Consider the following 18,041-nt stretch of genomic DNA (forward strand, 5'->3'; position numbering starts at 1 on the left):
ATTAATTTTATTTTGATGTGCAGATCCCTTTCGGTTATATAATACAGGTCAGTTGCTGAAAAAAGGAAGGGATGGTTACAGTGAGAAGAGAATGGCAAAATAGCAAGTGGGCATGCATTCAATAATATTTAACTGCCTGAAGCATACTCCTTCCCTTATAAAAAACTTTGATCTTTTTTTCTGCAGACTGAAGAGGCTCTTGCTCTCTTCTTGTGTATACTCAAATTCAGCACCAGCACTTGGATTATTATAACCAATGGCACTGGCAGGTTCTCAATTATTGCTGTTCTTTTCAAGTGAGAATTGCAAGGCTGATCTGCACAATATTTTGCAGGTTATGTTGATTCATACAAAATTAGATGATTTTAGCAACACTTATGAATAACTAGTTATTTTTTTTTCCTGGTGACACCAAATTCATCTTGGTTTCTAAACTCTGACTTCCAGCAACATCTCTGCATCTTGGCCCAAAACTGAAAATGTTGATTCTGCAACTGTCTCGTTCCTATCACAGTTAAAAGCATGAAAGGGACCTAGAAACTATCAAAATCAAACTTTACCTGATCTCTGTACTTTTTTGTCCCAAAATGTTTACAATACCAGTTTCTTTTAGGGAAGTGTAACCAGGCAGATTACCAATCCTATAATGAAGGTGGAAACTAAGAGTACAGAATGCTTTCTTGTGCAGGGCAGTAACTCAAACCTGACCAACAGTGTCATTCCTACCTGAGGGGAGGAAACCACCTGTGGCCTCTCCCTAAGCTACTGAGGCCACTAGACTGGAGTGCAGACAAATGGTTGGATGTAAAACATCAAAGCACAATCAGAATACAAGTAATGGTGGTTGTGCTGCGTAAGAATCACTGTATCCATTTGGAGCAGCATGGAGTAGGTGCCAAACAGGGTGTAGCACAACTGCACAACTACCTCGGTCAGAACTGGTGTTAAGTTAAAATGAGAAATCTTTCCCATCTAAATAAGAAGTACAAACGATTGTGGCGTCATTTGGTCAGTGTATTTGGTTAGCAGATTTTCTCACATGGAAAATACTGTGAGAAAAACAGAGAACACAGTGGCAGCTTCTACTTTCAACACTGATGTTTTCAAGGACTGCCCTCTGTAGCGTAAGCTAATGAAGATAGAAACATCTCATCTCCAGTTTCTCAACCAATAGTGAAGAGAAAAAGACAAGCCTTCACCTCCAGCCAAGCACAAAGAACTGCCTGCACAGTCCCCCTCCTGACACCAACTCTACACACTTGTGTGCTTTGTGATCTGCTCCTCATCCTTGTGCTGCCCAACAGGTTGGTGCTGCACAGGCAGCTGGGCCTTCAACTGCAGCAGAGAGAACAGAGTTTCTGGACAACTGTACTATTGTTCCAGCCCTGCTCCCTGCTTGCAATGAACACAGCCTCACATGACAGAAGTGATTTAAAAATTACCTCTCTTAGTTCTCCTTCAGTATTGAGGAATTCCGTGACCCCGCTGACAAGCTTTGAATTCATAAATAATGCTTCTCCATACCTGCAAGGGCAAAAAGATGCACAGAGAGTTACTGCAGGAGCCAGGTCAACTGAAAACTAGGAAGAAAATTTCTGTAATCAAGGGAGAAGACATAGGACTGATTTTGGGGGATCAAGGGAATAGCACTGGAACTGGGTACTGGTATTTCAGGCTGAAAACCTAGACTGAGACCTTCTTCTAGGCTGAAATGTTTGTAATTATTAAGTCAGATGCTATTAACCAGAATGGCTATAACTACAGGCACAGGTGAGTGCTCCTTAGAGGACCAAACCACCTCCCACTAAATAGAACATAGGGAGGACTTCATGGCAGCCTACAACTTCCTCATGAGGGAGGCACTGCTCTCTTCTCTGTGCTGCCCAGTGACAGGACCCGAGGGAATGGCCTGAAGTTGTGTTGGGGGAGGTTTAGGCTGGGTATCAGGAAAAGGTTCTTCACCCAGAGTGTGGTGGAGCACCAGAACAGGCTCCCCAGGGAAGTGCTCACAGTACCAAACCTGTCTGAGTTGAAGCAGTGTTTGGACAATGCTCTTGGGCACACGTTGGGAATGGTGCTGTGCAGGGCCAGGGGCTGGACTCAATGATCCTTGTGGATCCCTCCCAACTCAGCTTATTCTGTGATTCTGTCAAATAAAGCTCAAAATACTGGTGCCAGTGAAGGAGCAGGGCAGCAACTATGGAGAATTATTCTGAGGAACCCTTCAAGCTGTACCATTAAATCAGACTTTTTGATGTGCTGCAGCCTTCTCTGCATTTTGTATTCATCCATCTCATCTACATTACAAATAGCCTCTCAAAAACAGAGCTGCATCAAATTTTCTTGTTCCACTACCTGATAATTAAAATAAATAATGCTGATAGGAATAATACTACTAAAATAATCCCCTGGGCCACAATGCAGCATTTCAAAGAACCAACCTGGAATGAAAATTTGAAAGCCTGGGCAAGGAATATTTGAAGGATATGCAGAAGCAATCAAGAATGACATTTGGCAGGCAGTTGCTTTGAAACTGGCTGTTCAAATCCTCCTGTTCACTTGTTTTTCCACAAGTTTTTTTCAATCCTCCAAATGAAGCACTGTATCACTACTGACCTAGTGATCATTCCTAAAGTTTTACATTTCATGTTGGAATAGTTTGTGGGATTTGTTGTTTTGGGGCTTGGGGTTTTTTTAGTCTCCAGCATGAAGAGTATAATTCCACTGGAAACTAGAAGTAAGCCAAGTTAGATGTCATTCAGCACAGTAAAAGGCACTTGACAAACCGTCACCCTTATCTATATCTGCATATATGTCCAAAGCAGTATCTAGCTAATCTAAACATGACTGGTTTTAAGATAGAGAATCCAGATCTCCTGTCAGACATGTGCAAGTATTACCAATAGACTTTACTGAAATTATGTTCATCTGGGGGAACAATTCAATTCATCGTCCATTTTTCCAGACTGATTTATAGAAAGAGTTCAAAATTCAAAGTGAAACGAACCAGCACAGTCACAGCTTTCTGTTCTGCTTCTGTTAATCCTAAATTGATTACCCTCAAATACTCAGGTACTCTAAGCCACAGTTCTTTCAAAGGGGAGAAAGAAAGAGAAGGAGAGCCAAAGCAATAGGTTTAGAAAAATGAGGAGGGAAGAGAACTAGGATCTCTTTGAGAAGATTCTGTTTTAGGGAATGTTTACGCTATATTGCTTGTTATCTTGAGCTCTGCTGAGGAGAATCACTGTTAGAGGTATCAAAACTCCTACTCCCTGACCACTAATAAATGAATTATTAATGGCTATTTCATCAAGTACATATCTTTTCCCAAAATTTCAGTCACACTGGCATATACAGACATCCAGAGGCAAACTATGTGAAGCAAGGATTTCATGGTACTTTAAGTACATTTAGGCTTTCTAACAAAGCCCTTTATTATTACAGTCTCAGACATAATTGACTGTTTGGAAAACTGGAAGCTCCTCTTGATGGGGTATTTTGACAAGGTTACCAATCCACTTTAGACAAGCAACTTCATACAAACAGCTGCAGGGATTTTATTTTTCTTACAGTCTACTGTATCCACCACAGTGCAAACAAGAAGTAACAGAATTCCTTCCACTAAAAATGATACCCTCATGCACACCTGTGCTAATTACTGCCCATTATGTATAGTTGGTAAGAAGTCAGACATTTACAGCAATGTCTACAGAAGCTCTGCTGATAAAAAAAGCTAGAAAAGTCACCTTCAAAACAGTATTTTGCAGGTGTGAAACACAAGAATAAATAGGAAAAGTGTTTGGTCTTACAAGTGTCAGCCTTCTCACCCTTCATAGGAAAGACAACAGCACAAGAGAACGAGGGCCTTACATGCCTGAACTTCAGGAAAACATTCTGGAGACACAGACTCTCCATTGCACCTTTCCTTCTGTGGATGTAAACCCTCTAGTGCCTCACGTTTGTACTTGTGCAATCTCTAGAGGCAGCATAGTCCATTTACTTTGGACAGATATAAATGCCTTCCCAAATAGTGTCAAGTTCCCAAATGCTGACAAATGATTCAGCACTTGAGAATGAAGGAATTCTTACAGGCATCTGATGTATTAAATTTTCACACACTGACACGTGCTCACAGGATGAAAATGCTTTAGGAGACAAGGCAGTGCGTGCTCAGGTAACATGAAGTCAAGTGTAGTATTTTCAGCTCCCTTTTTCAGAGCTGTAGCACAGATTAGTCTCACAGATTTCTTATTAAAGACTTGTTAGGCACCTCAGTTTTTAAGTCACCTGTGTAAACTATACGAGTGACTTTGAAGACATTATACATCATCAATATGCTCTGGACAATGTGAATACAAGCATACTGTAAAATACAAAGGATTAACAATATTTCGTGGCAATTCTAACTCCTCGACATGCTATGTTTAAAAGTAAGAGGAAATAGAGCTGTAATTTAATCCCCCTCAGCTATTTCACTTTACTATCTGAAACATCGACACTTTTTATACTAAATTAAGAGAAAAATACCACTGAGCTATCACCTTATTGAATTAATGCTTCACACAAAGTATTTTAAATTTGAATCAAATTAAATAATAAATTATAATTGTAGTAAAAGGATGCCTTGGGAAAAAGTCTTCTTGAATCATAGAATCCTAGAATCATTGGGGTTGGAAATATCATCCAGCTCCAATCCCCCTGCTATGGGCAGGGACACCTTTCACCAGACCAGGATGCCCAAAGTCCTATCCAACAACACCTCACAGTGAAAGAATTCTTCCTACTATCTAATCTAAACCTGCCCTCCTTCAGTTTGTAGCTTTTTCCCCTTGCCTTATCAGCACATGCCCCTGTAAAAATCCCTCTTTGGCTTTCCTGTAAGGATCCTTTAGGTACTGGAAGGTGCTATAAAGTCTCCCCAGAGCCTTCTCTTCCCCAGGCTGTACATTCCCAACTCTCTCAACCTGAATTCATAGGTCAGATACACCAGGCATCATATGACCTTTGTGACTGTCCTTGGCACTTGCTCCAAGAAGTGCATGTTCTTCTTCAACCATAATTCCACAATAAAGCTTGTATTTTTAAAATGCAGTACTATGGTGAGGTCAAGTCAGAATCACAGAATCACAGAACATTAAGGGATTAGAATGAACCTTCAAGATCATCCAATTCCAACCCCTACCTCTCCATGTGCAGGGACACCTCCTGCTAGACCAGGTTGCTCAAGGACTTATCCTGGCTTTGAGCCCTGCCAAGGGATGGGGTATTCACAACCTCCCTGGACAGCCAGTTCCAGTGACTCACCATCCTCACAGTAAAAGATTTCTCATTAATATTTCTAACTTATTTCTTCTATTTGCACCCATTCCTCCCTGCCCTATCACTACAATTCCTGATGAAGCCTCCCCTTCTGGCTTTGTGGTAGGCCCCCTTCAAATACTGGAAAGCTGCTGTTAGGTCTCCATACAACCTTTCTCTTCTCTGGACTGAACAGCCCCATGTTCCTCAGCCTGTCTGTGTAGGAGAGGTGCTCCAGTCCTCTTACCAACTTTATGGCCTTCCTCTGGACTTGCTGCACCAGCTCCATGTCCTTCATGCTCTGGGGACACTTGAGCAGCACACAGCACTGCAGGTGGGGTCTCACCAGAGCAGAGTAGAGGGGCAGAATCCCCTGCCTTGCCCTGCTGACCACGCTGCTTTGGATGCAGCCCAGGGCTGGCTCTGGGCTGTGAATGGACATGGCCAGGTCATGTTGAGGTTTCTCATCACCCCCAAGTCCTTCTCTTCAGGGCTGCTCTGCCCAGCCTGGCTGTGGGCGTGCCTGGGATGCTGTGAAGGGGCAGGACCTTGCATGCTATCGTGTCACTGTTTCACTGAACAGTTAAGTTAATTAGACTGATTCTGCTCTCTCAAAGTCTCTTCTAGAAGGTTCTAATCTATGATTACAAAACAACATTACTTTTGATACATAACATGTATGTACAGCTTGCACTAACTATTTCATTTCACTGCACTGAATCTTTTGGTGATCAAAAGAAACTCAACTGGATGTCACGTTTAGAAAAAGCAACTGCTACAATCTTTTTGGTGGCTCTGACTTGTGTTTGGAGATCAAGCTGAATGAAGGTAACACAAAGAGAGTGTCGAGCAAAAAGACAAACTCGCTGTTATTTTCTTTTTCAAAAGGACAATAAATGGTCTTTGATGAGGCCTTACTGATTGTTATGAATTCAGATTACACAGTGATGCATCCCAAGCAAGTGAAATAAGTACAATTCAAATTCTAGGTGAAATTAAGCTATTTTAAATTACAACCCAAAAGATTTGGCATGTGGCACAGTTTGTTAAAGATTTTCTATTTGTCTACACTGCTTAACATTGTCCACATCTAAAATCACAGGTGTTAGCCAGGTTGTCAGATAAATATACTTACTAAGGCAGGACACAACTACAGCATATGTGTTTGTAGCAATACAGATTGTGATGGCTTTGTGCCTAAACTCTGGATAAATCCCTGGAGGAACCTGAAAAATTATTTGCTACCTGAACTGGCTTGTGTAATAGTGATACATCTGCCATCCAGTTTCTGTCTAAAAGTCCAGTTCCTGGAATAATCACACCAAAAGCAGAGAATTCTTAATTTTTAAACAATTCAACACTCTTAGAGCTTTTTTGGAAATGGCTTTCAAGAAGTATGCTCCTGCAATATAAATTTCCAAAACCAATTCCAGCTCAAACCTATTTTCCCAGATGAACTTCTTCTGAAATCTCACTATACTACTAAGAATAATCCAAAACAGCATGAAAAAGTCTCAGATTTTTTAGGAAAACTAAACTCAGTTTCTGAGTTTCTTTGACTCTTACTTTGATGCTGTGAAACCAATAGGAAGTTTGCACCTCTATTCATCAGGCACTGGGATTTAGTTGCTTAAATACAGCACTTTAAATATATAATTTCAAATATTCTGTGGTACAATAGCTGGCTCCTCACAAGTCCAGAATGGAACAGATCTGCAATGCCCTTCCTGCCAACACCAAAGGTGCAACCTGGCAGGGGATGCCTTAAAATCTTGGACACCTGCCTTTGAGAATCTGAATCTCACCCAAGCTGTGGTCCTTTTTAATCTGTCAGTATCAGATGAGCTGCTGTGCAATCTTTCAGGCCCTCAGGCTGTTCCTAAAGAACTACAGAAATTTGTGATTCATTGAATTAATATCAAAATCTTCATCAAAAAGGATTTTAAAATGTTGACTGGGCTTCAGAGTGGGAGCATGTAGCACTTGTTCAAAGAGAAAGAGAAGCAGGTGTAAGGAGCAACCTTGTCTCCTTTCTGTTCATCTATTTTTAATTCAAAATGTTGCTCCTATGTTACTTGAAACTCACCTGAAACACAGAGTGGAAAGAAAGGGGATGCCACTATATTAACATCCTTTTGAAAATGGAAATGCGTCAAAATGTGCAATTTTCCACTGCTGAAATAATATTTTTGAAAAGAGCATTTTTTCTATCCAACTTTAAATCAGAAAAATTCCATTGGGAACCGCCGTTTTTTCTCTGTGTAAAAATAGGACTGCAGCACTTGACATATAGATAAAATTCATTATCACAAGCACAGACACAATACACTAATATATATACAGATGATTGCTAAGAGACAAATGTCTCTATGCGTGTGTGATAATCCATGAATAAATGCATTTATGACTCATGTGTAGCTATTGCCTATTTAGAGACATCTCTATTCATGGATTAAAAGAGAAGGAACTAGATTCACAAACTTACATAAATACACACCTATACAATACTTACACAAATTATATCAAGAAAAGAAAATGAAAATAAATTAAGAATTTTTATCTTTACCTAGCATTCAGTATTTTCCATTTTTCTCTGAAAAACTTCCAAGCAAGGTCCCTTCCATGTGGATTTCGAGCTACGTGGATTATCACATCAATTGCATCCTGATCCAGGACAACTTCGGAGTTGAGAGACAAATTCAAAAGTCTAGTGGGAGAAACAGGAACATTTAGTTTCACAAACAATTGTCTAACATCAGTCCATCAAAAAACTCTTGGAAAAAAAAGATCACTGCTGAATTGTTTAAGTCTCAAAGTGAGTTCAGTTTATTTCTATGATTCCAAAGACTGGACACATTTAAGAATCAGAACGTTCTTGATGTAAAAAGATTTCAGTAAAAGCTGAGTCCAACTTTACATGTGCACTTATATAAAATCTGTAAGATCAGATTGGTCAAGACATGTTAACAAAAAAATACCAATAAGTATTACAAGATTTTAAACATTTCCAATGAACAAAGGAAAATCTGGAACTGAAAATATAATATGCGTCAATTTTCATATGCAATAATGCAAAAGTGTAAGATGGTTTAAACAGACAGTAAGCCTGTACTTGGAAAGCAAATTTCTGTCCTTTAGATGAAAGCTCAAGTGATGATCCATAACTGTTGACGTGATTAATAGTAACAGATTCAAATATTGAATATTTTTTACCTGTTGAGCAAGTTTCTGTCATCACTGCAAGTTAAGGCTTCTAATAGTATTTTCTTCTCAGACACTGCTGTGGTAGAATGAAATTTCATCCAAATGAACTCCCATACATCTTCATCCATCAGTGAAACTCCTGTACAGTAGACAATGTCTCTCACATTGAGAGGGATTCTACAAGAGAAATCAGTATTAGCATTTTGGTAAACAAGCAGCCTCCTGATATTGGATACAAAGGAGGATCATTTCTGAGACTTCAAAATTATTGTCCAACAGTAATGGGTTTTTTTGAAAATTACATTTGCTTCTCTTTACTGCTATCAGCATTTTCCAGGCCATCCTAATGGGCTTTCTAAAGGGTAGCACATGCTTGCCACTTCCTTCACAACACCGTCACGTTGTCAGAAGACTATAAGATATGTTCATGTAGTTCATCAACTCACAATGTTCCACATAACCTACAGGTAACATAAGCTCTCCAAATTAGTACAGGATCTTATCACTGTTACTGGGCTCTGCGCCAAATCTGCTCTTCTTGTCTTTTGCACTGTTTTACTACAGGACCTGAGCAGCCAGAAACCCCTCCTTGCTTGGGCTGGAAAGTGCTTCGTCTTCATATGGTAACGTACAAGTAAGAAAAGATGTGCTGTGATAATGATACTTAAACATGATATTGTCAGGAGTAAAGAAAACAGAAAGATCTGGGGTTTGTTTTTTTTAGCATATAATACCGGTACAAAACCAGCTGTGCCATAGAGAACTGTAATTACAGCTAAATTAATATCAACTCAAACTACAGTTTAATTACCAAATCCAGACCTAGTGTATATATAGCATGTGCATATGTACAGTGTTCTTCTAAAAAGGTCTCAGCTGGGCTTTCAATTTCCTACCTTGCTTATGTTCCTTATACAAGCATAGAAGGTGAAACATTTGTACCATTGTCCCATCAATTCAGGTAGGAACTGTGGGCTGGAAGGACTGTCACTCTGTGTTTGGCTGCTACAGACACAGCAGAGATGTACCTAGAAGTGTATGTCTAACCCCTAAGTGTATGTCTAATAGACAGCACTCCTCACTTTCAAAATTTACATTAAAACATATCAATTCAATGGGCTTTCCCACCTAGCCATTTTTTACATTCTAAGGGGCAACACCAGCAATTTTTAGCAGCAGTGTAGTCAGTAGGCACAGGATCATTTGCATCTCTGGGAAGGAAGGAGACCTTAAGACAAGGGATGGAGCTGATCCCATGACAATAGCCTAGATGTCACCATCTTCCTTGCAAAGAGAACTCTACTGCCACCAAATCAGTAGTAGTATACTTGCAGTGCTGCAGCAGATCTAATCAAAATCATCCAATCAACTGCTCCAGGGAAAACTTTAGGTCTGCACCTATAAGCTAAGTAATTAGGACAATGTGAAAAAACTTAGCCCTTACAAACCAAGACATGGAACACAAATACTGCTTTTAAAAGGCTTACCTTCAGAAACTACAAAATGTACAGCTACGAAACACTACCAACTACTCCTGTGAGAGGCTTCTAATCACCACTGTAGACAGGGGGGTTCCTTTTGTGGAAATGAAAACTGCTTATGAAAATGCAAATGTCCTCAAAGTAATTTCTCTTTAACTATTGCCCCTACAGAGAGTCCTCTAATTGAATTTTGTCCATTTGTGGGGATTTTTGCTTTCTCACTCGTCCAGTCATCTTGGGCGTGTATTCTATCATTATCTAAATATCTGAAATCTCTCCAGTCTACAGGTTTTTCAGTATTATAGGTTCCAGGAAAATTGCAGTTCCAAGGCACTAGACCAGCATGTGGATGTTTGCCCCTTGTATTACCTGAATCAAGTGGATAAAATTACCATTATTTTGGTACTGCTTGGGTTGCAACGCTGCAGAACACATCCTGCTGTTAGTGAAACCTCATCTGTGCATTCAAGGCTGCTCTCATTTTTAAGGAGCTAATATGATTGATGGATACTTCAGAAGAATAAAAATAAACGTTTAAGAGCATCACTTTAAATGGCTTTAATTTGAATACTGATCCAATTTATTAAACTTTCTTTTTCTTGCATTAGGGATATGATGGTGAGAATGAAATGTGTAGCTAGTTGAGCTCATTTAAAAATTAAACACTTTGGGAGAAAAAGTTAAAAATTAAACAGTTAGAAAAAAATGAATTAAAATCGTGCTATGCCTTTACAGGGGTTTCTTTTTTTCACTAGTGAATTATAAAGCTCTACAATGAGCTAAGAATAATGTCCTAAGTCATAATTAATTGGTACATATTTGCTCCTATTTAAAGTATGTTCTAACAATTGAAGATATGCTTATAAAATTGGACCATAATTATTTATCTTCTGGGGAAATTGTGTTCTAATTTTTTTAAATGTAAATGCACACAGATTAGACAGTTCTTTGATTAAGTAACAAGTTTCAACACCATTTAGGGTTCTATTTGACAAAGAAAATTAATCAGGAACATTATTCTTATTTTTGCAACAATTTTACATTTAACTTAAGCCTATTTTTCTTGATGGCTGTATTTATAATCTTGTTTAATAGGTTACAAGGCTCAGATAAGAAAGAATGAAGAATTAGTACTTTGTTGGCAGATCTGTAATACAGATTCCATTATAAAAAAGAGCACCATACAGCTTATTTTTAAAAACTTCAATCCTAAATCTGATGCTCCCATTCTCTATTACAAACTCCAGGAGTCATGCTGCTGGCACCATTGTGCAGAAAGAGGAGGAGATGATCCTCTGCCATAGCACATACCCAGTCTAAAGAGAGAGGGCAGAACTTTCCCTTGAAAACTGAGGTCCAGAGCTGTGATGGGCTCGACATCCAGGCTCCTGTCCCACCTTGAATTCAGGGGACATGAATTGAGGATGTGGCTCCTCAAGGTGTCTGGGGCAAAGCTATGCACAGTCCCTGTTTCAGGTATCACAGGGGTCAGACAGAGGCAGGCAGGGAATACATCACCCCTCAGGTGATGGTTACTGCTATTGCTCCTTCCCATTCCTATTGCAGATCCCCCACATGTGAACATGCAACCAGCATAGTCAAACTCTTCAACACTGATTTTAATAACTGAGTAATGAGTTAAGTACTTCTTTTTGGCACCAATCCCTGAGTAGATATGTCTTCATAGATATGTATTTTGCAACAAAAGTATGGTTGTTTCTGATCAATTGTTTTGCAAAGTTGTGGAGAAATCATCCCTGAATGAGAAAATTGGAGGCTAATCTATCAAAATTTTAAGGATTTCAAATAAATTACTGCTAATCCATAATCACTACGTACAGGGTCGTTTTAATCTGGAGACACAAAGAAGTCAGAAGACAAAAACACTGCCTGAACCAGCTGCCCCTGTTTCACCTTTTACAAGATGAAGTCCTCTCTCTATTAAGACCCAGATGGCCTTTCAGAGTGCTAAGTCCTTGATTAACTCATGCACTCCACGGTGAGTTTTTCCTCCTTAAGTTTTATTGACTTGAGTGCAAGATTGTACTCAAATGTTGTAACAACCTATTAATTAGTAAATCACTTCAGCAACATTGGCTCACATTAGCTGGCAAAGCTCCAGAAACATTTCAAAATTCATGAATAGCTATGTCTGATTTTTTTCAGTAATTAAAGCTTCTAGGGGTTGCAAACACAGAAGAAGGGATTCACTTTATTTTTTTACATTTATCAGACACTCATGTGTGAAAAAAATTAAAATAACTCTCATTTTTTCATGTTTGCTGCTAACAACTTCCAAAAATAGCTGCTAGGCGTCAATCCCTTGAAAGAACCCAGTGCCTCTTCCAAGAAAATAACAAAAGTAATTAACCTGTTGGCCATGTTCTCACAAATACTTATGTAGGTGGTTAAACTCAAGTACATTTCTAAGTTGTTGCAAGACAGTAGCACTACTGTGTCCATGTGAAACACAGAAAAAAAATTATCCACCACATGTAATTAGACAGAGAAATAAAGGAGGAAGAAAAGGAAAGAAAAAATGCTTGTTTGGAAAAACTTTTGATTTTCTATCACCTAAGCCAGACTTCATTGAAATTCCTTCAATTAATGACTCGTAATTTACTACTCCCTTGGATCTATAGGGAGTTTTGTTTATAGATGTGCAACACACTCCTATACGTGCCTGCAATTGTTTATCTGGTGGCATTTCCAATCTGTTGTTAAAGGTGCAGGCATTTAAGCACACTGCCAGCCCAGGCAGGTGGATGGACATGAATCTGTTACTCCTTGTAGAGGAAACACAAAATCTGCATGAACAAGTGTGGAGGTTCCCAATGCACAAATTTGGCTTACTGGTTATCACTGTCCTTCAAATTATGTGATGGAAAACATTAACGTCATTATTTACACCTTTCTTAAGATGATAAAGAATTAACCAACATTCCTAACCACCACAGCAGCATGACAGAAGTGAAACAGAGAACAGTAGCCACCCAAGAAGTCCATAAGTACATTATTAGACTTTAAAAGATAAGATGAGGTTTTTTAGTATTAGTGTGCAGAGATGTAAGATCCTGATTTCATTACTTAGTAACCAAAAGTGATCCATTTGTAATGCAAAAGAACACAGATGTGTTCCATGTGTTGAAACCCACAGACAGAACGGGAAAGTTCATCTCTTCTCTTTTCAGGATCTCTGGCCTGTAGAAGGGCACCTTGCCCCACAAGAGCTTATCTGTTGCTTGTTAACCAGTCAGGTAACTGAAACAGGAATAGCTGCCTTGCAGTGAGTTCTTTTGGCACCCCAGGGTTAACACAGGTCTGGCAACTCACCATTGCCAATAAAAAGCTTAATGTCGATGTGAGATCCAGAAGGTAAGTTGGATTTCGCACTGCCAAACACCTCACTTTACAAAGTACAAAAACTACACCAAACTCTCACAAGGCAGAAATCCTCTAGACATTCCATGGGAATGTGTGGAGTTTTTCCCATGAGTAGGGATGCTTGGTTCCCCATTACTCCCACTGAGACTGAGTGAAGGAATCTGTGCACCTTGTCATTATTTAAGTGGTAAGTTACATTTGACTCCTAATCAATACTATGTCTTTTTCTAGCTTTAATATAGGAACTGGCTTATGTCATGCTGTAATCTATTAGTAGTTCTTTTTAGTTTTATACTGTGTAGTAAGTAACTCTGATTAAGATCTTTTGTCTTTTATCTCCTGTCTGTTCAATAAATAATTCATTTTATTAAAATAGACCTGATCTGCCATCCTTAGTACTTGTGGACCAGAATCATTCCTTAAATTGAAACTGCTGCCAAAATCTGAGGCTAAGAGAGGACTTGTCTGAAGCTCCCACTGGTCCTGTGACATGGCCCCACCTCAGCACTCCCAGATTTCTCAGAGCAATATGGATGATTAGACCACAACAGCTTTAAAATATCTGTGTTTGCATTCAGAATTGTCCATCAGCCTCTACCTCTCCTCATTCACAAAGACAGACAAATGCAAACTTCATTAACCCATGGGTTACAGAATGGATGCTGGCTTAACCTAATTCAGTGGAACAGCCTGCACTCCTCAATGAAACATCCACAGAACTGATCAGAGTGATTGTGACAGAAGATTAATAGTACAAATAGTAAAAAATGCATTAAAGCTAAAATCACCCCAAAGTGATATGACATCAGCATCAGTGAAATGCATTTACCCTAAGTTTTCTAGGAGTATTAAGGCAATTAATTAAGGTACTTTGTTTCCATATAAATGACAGCAATAAATAGCAACGGTTAAGTTTCTAAAGAAGTTTAAAATCAGAGTAAAGGAAAGTGACTATGACTAGCTGGGGCCTTCCAAAAGGTCCAGTAACATCTCACAGAATGTGTGCACATAACTGTGTCTATGATGATGCAATACTATCATCTCCCACTGTTCAGTGCTGCATGTCAGCAGAACAGCATCACCACAGCCCTACTAACAGAATCAGAACTCCTTTTCCTGCTGAAGGCAAAATCAGCTGTCTCAAGTCGAAGCAGCTCTCTCATATATTCATGTTTACATCATCCTGTTTAACTCTGCCTCAAGCAAGCACACATCCACAGGCAACTTTGCCAGCAGAAATGTATATGTGGCAACCTGTAGCTGATGTATGGTGTGAGTAGCTGGAAGATAACTGTGCCTGCACCCACAGTGATGTTTGTAAAAACATGCTCATGTCTATGGATAAGTTATGCTTTGAGCCATCATGGTGTATATCTGAATATTAACCCCTGTTATCACCTGTCAGGAGTTTACATATTGCAGCTCTCCATGCATTCTTTCCTGAATTTCAGAAATACATGTTTACTCAACCTATTCAAGGCAAGAAATCTGAAAATGCTAATCCTCTTAGAAACATGTTTTTCTTTCAGAATAGATGCAGTGAAGGTTAAAGGGGTTAACAAGGCTGATTATTAAGCTCAGGCAGGCATTGAATGGTAATTTTGTTAATTTTTTAGGCTGAACCACAATGCTGTTACATCTAAGGAGTGTGAATAATGTATTTCTTCACACATGAAAGCTCCACAGGGATGAGCTCTGTTAAATGAAGGTAGAAGCAAACATCTTTATTTTCAGCCAACAGCAGCTTCTCTTGTACAACATTCTGCTCTTGACTGAATCCCAGTAACTTTACATTCTCAAACTACAAGGGAAATTTCAACACGGTTATATATTTTCTACTCTGTATTCTTCTGAACATCAACATGAAAGTTTCAAGGGTTTCCATTGCTCCCGTACAGGAGCAGAAGTACAGAAGTAAATACAGCCCTCCAAGCAACCAGTCATTTAAAAAAAAGAGTAAAATTACTTAAATTCACTGCAAGACCTATTTTAGGATCTAACTTCAGATCTTCAGTAGAAAGAAATAATGACTGTTTTTTAACAACTGCAAGGGTTAGAATATACCAATTACTAAATAAGCAAAACAAGATGTCTCCTTACAATCTCTTCTACTTCTGATGCTATGTGTTTGCTTTGCTCCTTGTACAAACAAATTTCTCTCAGTTATGGTCCTTTTTTTTCCATTGCATTTTGCCCTGAAAAAGGGGTCCTGAGCAATACCACCTAAAGCCCCTTGCACACTAAGTATTTCTGGTATTTCAGGTACTGAAGCCCCTTTTTCCTGAGATGAATGCTCTCTCATCTTTAGACTGGAGAGCTGTATCATTTCTCTTGCTAATTAAATAAATCCCAGAGGCTGAGCTGAAGCTAGAAGAGGAAAGTGTGCTGCAGCATCTTAATAGTGTCCCTAACACCTCACAGACAGGTCATCAGGCTTGCTTTCTGCATTGGCAGGTACAGGGCTGAGGCACTAAACCAAGGCACAGCAAACTGCTGGACTCTCAGCACTACTGCTTGAAACGATGTTTAAGAGCAGCTGTTCTGGAAAAGAAAAGGAGCATTTTCCTGCTTTAGTGACAATATTGAAAGGCATTTTTTGCAAGGACCTCATACCCTACAATTGCCATTTATGTATTCATTTGATATAGGTATCCTTCCTACCACCTGTAGTGCTGGACCCTTAGAGGGCCCACTCACACTTCAGAATCTCATGTTAAGAGGCTCTTCACAGCACAGTGGCTGCTGCCAGCTGCATTTCAGAGGCCCCTAAATCCCCCTGTAGGAAGCACAACTCTGAGCATCTGATTCTGCTCTATGAGCCAAGCATCCAAAAACAAAGCAAAACCTAAGTCACTTAAGAAACTCGAGTCTTCACAGCCTCTCAGCTGACTTCCACTTTTATGCATAGAGGCTAGTGTTGTAGATCACATATAAACTGGGTTTTTTCCCTAATTCCAGAAGAAAATCTGCAGCACTATAGTTGGAAATCTAAGGGCTTTTTCAAACAGTACTGAAAATACAAGAGGACCTCTGGTCTTGTGCCAAGAATGACCATTATTTTACTTGGTGAACAGTGGCAAATTCCTTGCACAATGAAGAGTATATAATTACAAAATGCAAACAGTATCTGATATCATGATTACTCACTTTCTTATTGTGAAGAGTAGATGGTAATTCATTTCTGGACCTACCAGATTGATTGTAATTACTAAAAACCACAACAAGTTTAAGCACATGCCAGTAAAACACAGTTAGATGTTATTGTACTACCTGACACTTTATCCAAAACTAAATATAACAAGTAAAACAGAAAAACATTTTCAAAAGGACATCTAAAAAGTCATAGAATAATAATGTGGCTAAAAAAAGTTATGAATGTTAGCATTTCTTCAGTATTATCTGCACATTCTCTGTTATAGCTATTTCAGCTTTAACTGCCATGGAATCAAAAACCTCCTTTATATGATTTACTGACGGTGCATTTATGTGGTATTTAATATCACATTTTAATTTAATACGGACTTAATTTTCACTTGATTAAAATCTTGAGACACAAACCTAATTCTATTGTCTCTACTGCTTTGAAAAATTTGTGTCATCTTAGAATAAAGTTTTGGGGGGAGGGGGATGGGTGGTAATGTTGCAAATTACCCTTTATTTTTACTGTCACAGTGAAACTCAAATTATATCTATATATAAAGTACCTCTGAGCTCTCTGGAACTCGGTTTTTGTGCTCTGGCTATGCAAACCCACCAAACCCAGGCTTTCTGCACTCATGGGTCAGTTACATGGTTTTGTTTCAGAAGAGGGAATGGCCAACCCAAGAACATTTACAGTAATTGCTGATAAGGAATGGAATAGGCAAGGATACATACAGTTTCTGTATCTGTCACCAACTTTTCTCACCAGTTGTCAGAGAAATCTGGAGAAAGAGGAGTGTGAGTTCCCCCTTCTTTGTGAGGAAACAAGATCTGAGGGAATCTTACAGGTTCTGACCAGGCTGTTTGCAGCAAATTCACAAACAGCCGTTAAGGGCAAAACACTTGATTGATGACAAAAAATACAAACTGGTACCTCTTAGATGTGCTGTCTGCATATATCTTGTACTTACCTGCTTGCCCTTTGCACTTGAGCTAGTTATTGCCTCTAAAGCGCTAAAAGAGGCAGAAGCATGACTCAAACACCATGCTAATTAAATTCTGATTGTGGAATCATTGGTTTCTTAGTAAAAAAGCAGGAAAAAGAGCCTCTGTTTTACTTTCAGGTTTCAGTCTGAGTTAGCTTGAACTGTTCTGATTCAATAGGATCTGAACATTCTTGAGAGAACACTGACATACCCTATGAATGCTGTTATTGTGAAATACAAGCTGATTTTATGTTTACTGAGCTGCTATTACTAGTGGTCTATTGTAATGTTGCTTCAATGTGAGCAGATAGGAAATGAGTTTTGCCCATATATTAGTTACATTCAGGATGTGAGCCTGTTCTGAGAAAACTGGGAAATTCTGGAGCGCAGGACAGAACAAATCCTACAATCTTAAAAAATAAATAAAAGTGTGTCTCTATCTTCTTTGCCAGTTGTTCCCCTATTTATCAGCTGACTGTCAATCTCTATTCTGTAATTACATTATTTGCTGCAGCCATTTTTCAAAACTGTGCAGTTCCTTTGAGAA

The 18,041-nt window shown here is 39.0% G+C and overlaps 1 protein-coding gene across 1 annotated transcript in view; it reads right to left on the bottom strand.

Moving 5' to 3' along the window:
• Positions 1-18,041, bottom strand: part of TRHDE (thyrotropin releasing hormone degrading enzyme) — a 209,419-nt gene that overhangs the window by 8,200 nt on the left and 183,178 nt on the right. The window contains exons 16-18 of the mRNA XM_059846904.1: positions 8,512-8,679; positions 7,865-8,005; positions 1,443-1,524 (exon numbers count right to left, since the gene is read on the bottom strand). Coding sequence (XP_059702887.1) covers positions 1,443-1,524; positions 7,865-8,005; positions 8,512-8,679 — 391 coding nt within the window. The remainder of the gene's footprint in view (positions 1-1,442; positions 1,525-7,864; positions 8,006-8,511; positions 8,680-18,041) is intronic.

The sequence above is a fragment of the Haemorhous mexicanus genome, chromosome 5, assembly GCF_027477595.1.
Source record: "Haemorhous mexicanus isolate bHaeMex1 chromosome 5, bHaeMex1.pri, whole genome shotgun sequence".
Classification (NCBI taxonomy): domain Eukaryota; kingdom Metazoa; phylum Chordata; class Aves; order Passeriformes; family Fringillidae; genus Haemorhous; species Haemorhous mexicanus.